General features: G+C 30.3%; 1 protein-coding gene across 3 annotated transcripts in view; it reads left to right on the top strand.

Moving 5' to 3' along the window:
* The window catches only part of LOC145263056 (prostatic acid phosphatase-like), an 82,972-nt gene extending 75,931 nt beyond the window's left edge, over positions 1-7,041 (top strand). For all 3 annotated transcript variants that reach the window (XM_080119898.1, XM_080119899.1, XM_080119897.1), the window contains exons 10-11: positions 289-402; positions 5,162-7,041. In XM_080119898.1, the coding sequence (XP_079976024.1) occupies positions 289-402; positions 5,162-5,286 (239 nt within the window). In that variant the 3' untranslated portion in view covers positions 5,287-7,041. The remainder of the gene's footprint in view (positions 1-288; positions 403-5,161) is intronic.
* The last annotated feature ends 762 nt before the right edge of the window (positions 7,042-7,803 follow it).

Below are 7,803 nucleotides of genomic sequence, written 5' to 3' on the forward strand. Positions count from 1 at the left end.
TGTGCTATAATGTTGTCTTCTGCATTGCCTTTTTTTTTTTTTTTTTTTTTTTTTTTTTTTTTTTTTTTTACCTTTGGCCATTTTCAGTTTGTTATTCTATTTAGTCCTCATATTTTGAGCGATGGTTCTGACGAAAGGGGAAGAATTGCTGTTTTATGGGTTACAATCTATCCATCTAACATTTATCGTTGACTTTTTTTTTTTTTTTTTTTTTTTACACGCGTATTACATCAAGTGGCTTCATGCCTTGTTTGCATCTCTTTAAATTGAATTTTTATCTTTTACAAGGTTGTGAAGCTGATTGTGCATATGAAAAATTTGTTGGACTATTGCAAGAAACAATTCCTGTCGACTGGGAGAAAGAATGTAAGGCAACAGCATTAAAGCCAGTCTCGCATAAATGTAAGTTGGTTTTGAGAACATTTTAAATTAAAATGTTTTTGCTCCTAGTCCAGAATTCACCTTATATTAAAAAAAAAAGAAGAAAAATCTGTATGATGTACATAGCCATAACGAAACAAAATATCATATTTCAAAAATTATATAAATTAGTTTTTCCAATGCCCCGACCTCCACCCGTGTTAAGAATGGCTTTTTAAAATCTTGCTAGTTTGAATTATTTGAAATTATCTTCCTTCAGACTATTTTCAATATTGGTTATGAGATTGTCTCATAGTTTAGCCATAAAATTTGTTATTCTTTATAGAGATTATTACGCTATTGCACACGTGTAGATGCATTCTTCAAACGTAATCCTCTATCATAGAAAAGGAATTTTGAGTGTCTGTGAGTTCCCTATGGATTCGGAAAATGGCTGATCCGATTTTTATGAAATTTCACACAAAGGTACTTTATGTGCCTGGTAATATTGTTAGATAGGTTTTGTATCGGAATGTCTTCGATAAGTATCAGTAATCGAAATAATCTGATGAAAAAAGAAACAGACGATTTTGATCAAGGTTAACATCTCACACAGCTTAACATCATACGTACATTTGAAAAGTTTCATTATCACACGAGCCAAAAAGGCCAACATATGAAATCAGCAGTAGGTTTGGTATGACAGGGGCGTGTTCAAAATGTTTTTGTTCAAAGAACAATTTCACAATGATACTTGACTTTTGAATTTTAAACTTTAATTCAAGCCATTATATATATATATATATATATATATATATAAATAAAATCAACAATAGTGCAATATAGACCACAATATATTGTGGACAAAGTCACTGTGGGGAGACATGTGAAGCTTCCTCCAGGTGCACCATGATGAGTCTACAACTAGAGCAGGCAATCCATTGATGTGATTAAAATATGGCTGATTTTTATCAATTTTGATGACAATGAAAATATGGGAGTGTGAAACATTCTTAAATCATCAATCAATCCTGGACAACGTCAGGTCTCCTTGCTAGTTCTTTTATGTAGATAGGCACGATAGCAATATTTTTAATCACATCATTTTAAAAAAACAGTAAAATAGTCGAGAATATATTTGCCGAATTTATTTGCTAAAAGTTAGTGACTTAGTGGTGAAAGTTAGTGACTTAGTGGTAAAAGGACATTAAAATGGAAACCTGAGCAATTTGTAACGTTGTTCGACGAGTATGGAATTCAGCAGTCCATACTCGTCGAATTAAAAGAAAAATATTGCTTGCATTATAAAAGAGATAAATCAATAAGATAGTAAAATATTTTATGCAGGGGTTCCTCAGGGCATCACCATTATTTTGAAGAGTTTACAAAGGTAAAATGGTTCGGAAACATTGTCCTACACTAGTATTTTTCAACTAAGCTTCTGTGGAACCTTAGGGTTCTGCCAGTACAGTCCAGGAATTCCGCAATTTCTAGATTAGAACAAGAAACAAACAGAACGTTAAATTAAATTCTGAAAATCTATTTTATTATTATATGCATATTTTCTTTAAAAAAATTGTTTAAATATACTAAATTTGACATAATTAAACTCGCTAAAAAATTAATTTGTCCTGCCACTATTACGTTTGCTTTTATATATTCTTATTATGCAGTAAATGAATCGCACTTAAAATCCTAAGAGTATTTTATTTTTTAAATACTTTTTTTTTTTTCATAAGACAACTAAATTATTGCATAGGGGTTCCATGTGCCAATGGAATGATTCCATGGAGTTCCGCTCGAGTAAAAAAGGTTGAAAAGCACTATTCTAAAAGCTTGACCCGATCGCAGATTACAACTCGTCCAGCTGTCAAGTCTTTAAAATTCTTTCACCATTTTTTTTTTTTTTTTTTTTTTTTTTTTTTTTTATACCCCCATCTCCTTTACAAATATACATTCTGGGATCCTCTGTCACTTTATGGTGCTTGTTAAGATAGCCGACAAGTCTATTTTTTTAAAAATATGTCGTTTTAAGCAAAAACAATATTATGTTGAAAATAGTTATGTATCGAAAAATCATGAAAATTCGTCAAGTAGAATAACTGCTATTATGTTTTGTAGTAAAAAAAAAAAAAAAAAAGGTCTTTCTATATGCAACAACTATTACATGCCATGACACAAGTAATCTAAAATATTCGTTTCAGAGTTATGTCCCTTGCGTTTAGCCTTCTACTACCTACTTTATAACATCTAAGAAAAATGCAATTTTACCCAATTTTCCGTAAAAATTACTTTTAACTGGAAATAAATTTCTACTTGATAAATTTTTATAATTTTTGGATATATTACTATTTTCGGCATGACAATTATGTAATATTGTTTTTGTTTAAAGCGACATTTAAAAAATCAATCTGTCGACTGTATATTAACAAGTATCCTTTTTTCAAAGAAGGAAGATAGAATTATTTGCAAAATCAGTTTGAGATGTTGCATTTAAAGAAGAAACATTAAAATCTCTCAACTGACAAAAAGTATCAAACTTTTTTCCTTATCTATTTAAAAAAAAAAATATATAAATGATAACATGTCAGATAATAAATTGGATGTTATAGAAGTAAAGAAACTAAAATTATTTTTAATTCGAAAAGACAAATGTCTTTAACTCTTTATGACCTCAATGATGTAAATGATTAAAAAATATTTGTTAATTTTAATTAGTTTAAAAGGTAACGCTACTATGATTGTCTTCAAACTGGAAAAATTATGAAGTTCAATAGTTAAACTAGCACTGATAATTTTTGCATTTCAATTTTATTATCCATAATGCTTGAAAAAAAACAAACGAAATCTGCCACTATGGGAAACAGATGGCGGCATACGGAATGTTAGCAATGGACAGTTGCAATCTGGAGATATCTGGTATCAACCCAGATACTGAACTAATACGTACAAGGCGCGTTTGAATCGATTCCCACTTTATTTATGCCGTTATATTCATTTATTTACAACTGAACGAATTAGTTTAATCAGGTCACAAAGGGTTAACAAATATCTCACTTTAGGAATTTTGAAATTAATTCAAAGAATAAGTTGTGGTAGTGACCCATTGGGTCACATATACATCTAATAATGTTGGATGAATGAGTTTGTTTTTTTTGGGTTTTCTTAAAAGCTTGTTTATAAATTTTAATCACAAGATATTAAATATTCTTTAGTTCTGGGATTGAATTATGTTTAAAAAAAATCCCAATTTAATTATAATTAGCAGGTCACTTCTCCATCACTTGTTTTTTTTTTTTTATGTATTTCTCTCGCCTTACTTCACCCAATCACTCTCCAAAATTTTTTTTTTTTCTCCAATGTTTCCACAGAAAACCGTTCCACAAAAGGAACCATAAGATCCATTTCATATACATTTTGTATCTTATGAAAAATATGTTCAACAACAAAAAAACAATTCAACCTCAAATGCATTAAAAAAACAATTTTTAATTTATTAAAAAGCTATTTCAAAAATATTTATAAACTTAGGATTTATTTCAAAAGGTGTATCCAAGGATAGAGTACTGTTACAACATCTGCGAGAAGCATCTTATCCTACTTTGACAGAATTCAAAATAGACTTTGTAGCTTAGTGGAGGATGCCCTTTTCTCTTCCCTGCAACCTCTTTCCCAAAGAGACGTTGCGAGCCTGTCCCTGCTTTATCGTTATTTTCATGACAAGTGCTCAGCTGAGCTCCAATCTATGCCCCCCCCCTCCACTCGTCAAACTTCCACGAAAGCCATTCTTCTAGCTGAAACCATTATCAATAATCCCCCCCCCCCACTCTTTATTTGTGCCTAAACCTAAACGTAGATTCCATGAACAAAGCTTCTCGGAACTACTGTTCTGTTTCCCTGCTTTCCAGGTGACTACAATATGGCTGTCTTCAAGTCCAACGTTAACAAGTTCTTGACGAGTTGCCCCCTTAAGTAATCCAATTTACCGAAGTCACTGTACACTCATTAACCGTTATCCGCGAGTGGCCTTCAGGCCTTGATAAGTCGAGACTCCTTTGTAAAAAAAAAATACAAAAAAAAAGTTTACTAAAAAAAAGTCAATCTAAATGTTATAAAAACCCAACCTGCAATATCATTTCATTTAATAAAAGACCAAGTTAGAAATCGTGTTAACAATGAGCGAGTTTTTCAATCTAAGGGACATAATTACTACGTTAATAATTATAGAGTAATCTCCCCTGTCTTCATTAACACTTGAGAATCAATTGAACTGATATTTCAAATGTTAATCTCGCTATAATAGCGAACATCGAAATTTTTATATGTAATTTCAAAGCAAACCAATGGTCTGTACTTAATTGTCATGTTACAGTAATGAATATATCTAAAAATTATGAAAAACGATGAGGTAGAAAAATTAAAACATTTTTTGACAAAAATTAGCAAAAATCAAATGTTTGGTTGAAAAAAAAAACACTGGAAAGTTTCAAGGGGAATTAAATAGCGTGTAACCATTGCCAATTTTTAGTATAACTGAGTTACTTCTCTTATGTTTACCGAAAAAATGATTTTTTATAAAGATTGAAAACTTTTTTTTTTAAATACTTCTGACATGCCAATTAAGTAGATATTGATTTTAGTTGAAATTGACAAAAAGTCGGTAGACTTTTTTTTTTTTTTCTTTTAATGGTTATTTTCCGAATTTTTGTAGATGCACCTTAATTTCCCTTAAAATCAAGAAAAAAAAAATCTTTTTATAATAATTTATCAAGAAATGATTATTCACTTTTTCCTTTTTCAGATCAACTCCTGATTATTCTGTTGTGTGTAACTGGTTTGATGTTTCTGCTCATGTCTTTGTTTGTCGGCGTATATCTACGGAAAAGAGACTCCACAAAATACGAATCCATCATTGAAGAAGCTTAGCATAAAAAAAACAAAAATGCATTTTTACAATTTTCTTTTTTTTATTTCATCTTTTATTTTATTTATTTTTTATTTCATTTTCTAACCACCATAAAAAATTTTTTAAAAAATCTGACAAATTTTTTAACAACTTTATTCGTAATAATATACTGAAAAAAAAAAAAGTTACAAATTTATAAAGTCAGTTGTGGACAACATACCCATCTTGTCAACAGATATTCGCCCGTTAGTCTCGTTTCTCCTCTGCAAATTTGCCAGCCTCCCAAATGATCTTAAACAATCGTTGATACCTTCAGTCCAGATCTGTTTTCTTCAGGTCATTTCCCTAGATATGTGATCCAAAAAAAAATGGTGCTAACAGAGGTTTCGTCTGGGCAAAATTTCCAAATCAATTAATACCAGTAGACCTCTACTGAGGAGATCAAAAGCACCCCCTCTTTCCACTCCATCTGCAGAAAATTTTTCATTTGGTATATATGCTATATGTAATCAATATGATTGAGTAAAATGGAAATTCCAGTCATATTCGTCATTTGTATATTGCTGCCGTGTTAAAAAACATTTCCATTTTATGTATGTCCAGCACAAACTCCATAATATTTTTGTACCTCATTTGTTCAAATCGAATCTTGCTTGTCTAAGTATTTTGTTTTGTGTAGTTTCACAATACGTCTGGTTATGCGGATTTATATCTCCAAAACTCTTGTGTGAGTTTATATATTTTGATTTTTATAGACGTTCAGCACAAATACAGACACCAAAATATTATTGCGCCATCTTTGGATTGAACAGATACTACATTCTGATCATAGGCCAGAGGTTAAGAAAGTGTATTTTAGTTAGTTTTTACATTTGAATCAACATTTCAGGAATTTTTGTTTTTAATTTGAAACCCCCCCCTTTTTTTTTTTTTTTTAATTTTTTTTTATTGCGTTACAATTTTTGATAATTGGACGATCCCATCTTTTAAAAAGAGGAATGTAGGGTGAGAGTCTCCACGTAAACATGGGATCGCCTCAGCATATTATTATATAATAATGTGAACTCATTGGATCACCGTTAAGCAGTGTTGAGTCTGGTCAGTACTAGATGGGTGATTATAGGAACATTAGGTGCTGCATAAAGGAGAATGTCGATACTTTCGCCTGCTCCTGTTTCCAACGTGACCCATAGATGTATCGACCCTGTCCTGCCACTGTTAAGATAACGAGCGAAGCTGCCTCTACTCAAACCATCTCTATTTTATACTTCTATCGTATGTCCTCCGCCATCCCTAGGATCTGATTGTTTTTGAACTGTTCAGATTTAAGCTTTATCTACAAATCTAAAATTGAGGTTTCTAACCTGTCCCCCAGAAAAATCTGAAACTCTCTTTATTGGTTTTTTAAACAGTTCTTGGCTTTGTGATGGATTCTCTTTGTATGTTCTGCGGTAGAGCTGTGTAAGTGACTCGAGACATCAGACGAAGTGGTTGCTATAACGACGTTGGCACATAAAACATAAACTCCATGATAGTGTCCATAACTGATTTCCAAATTAAAGTCATTCTTTAAAAATCAAATGAAAAAAAAAAACCCATATGACTCTTTTTTGCTCAAACATTTTCTACTTTAAAGAAAATATTGGATTCTTTTAGGCAAATATTTTTTTAAAGTTTTTTTTCTTAAAAGAACATTAATCCATTCCAATTGTATTTAATTCTTCTTTCATGTAGAAACTTTTAAACATTACATCATTGTATTTTTTTAATGAGAATTATGTGACCTGCTCCAAATATTTTTTTAATATTTTCTGCTGCAATGGTTTGTTCTGTTAAAACTTTTTTTTATAAACATGTTTAATTTTCTAAAATCATATTTTATTTTTCTTTATCCTAAAAACTTATTCAATCCAAATGTTTGTAAAGATGAGAACAAAAACAAAAAAAATATAATATAAACATTATTTTCCCATGCTTTTTCATTGCATGAGTGAAAAATCGAAATATTGAATTTCAAGTAAAAAAAAAAAAAAAAATAAAACCTATGGTATCTGCTTATGTCATGTTGCAGTAATGAGCATATCCAAAAATTATGAAAAACGATAAGGTGAAAAATTAATTATTAATGAAGTTTTTGAAGACAATTAGTGAAAATTAAGTTTTGCAAAAAAAAAAAAAAAAAAGTTTGAATCATGACAAGGGGAGGTAATTATTTTCTGAAAACTGAAAATCTTAAGCCAATTTAGCAAAACTCAATTTTTGCTAATTGTCTTCAAACTGTTTTCATTATTAATTTTTTACCTCATCGTTTTTCATGATTTTTGGATATGTTCATTACTGTGACATAACAAATAAGCACTTATTTTTCCTATAGATGGAGACATTTTGTTTTATGAAAGCCAACTTATGGCCATAAAACAATACAAAAAAGGGGTTAATGAGACAAACGGATTCACATTTAAATAAAATGATTTAAAATCTCTTCATATCAACTACTTAAAACATCAGCTAACCTGGAAGACAGCAATTATTTTCCC

The sequence above is a fragment of the Euprymna scolopes genome, chromosome 38, assembly GCF_053919585.1.
Source record: "Euprymna scolopes isolate OS-2025 chromosome 38, ASM5391958v1, whole genome shotgun sequence".
In the NCBI taxonomy this organism is placed as follows: domain Eukaryota; kingdom Metazoa; phylum Mollusca; class Cephalopoda; order Sepiida; family Sepiolidae; genus Euprymna; species Euprymna scolopes.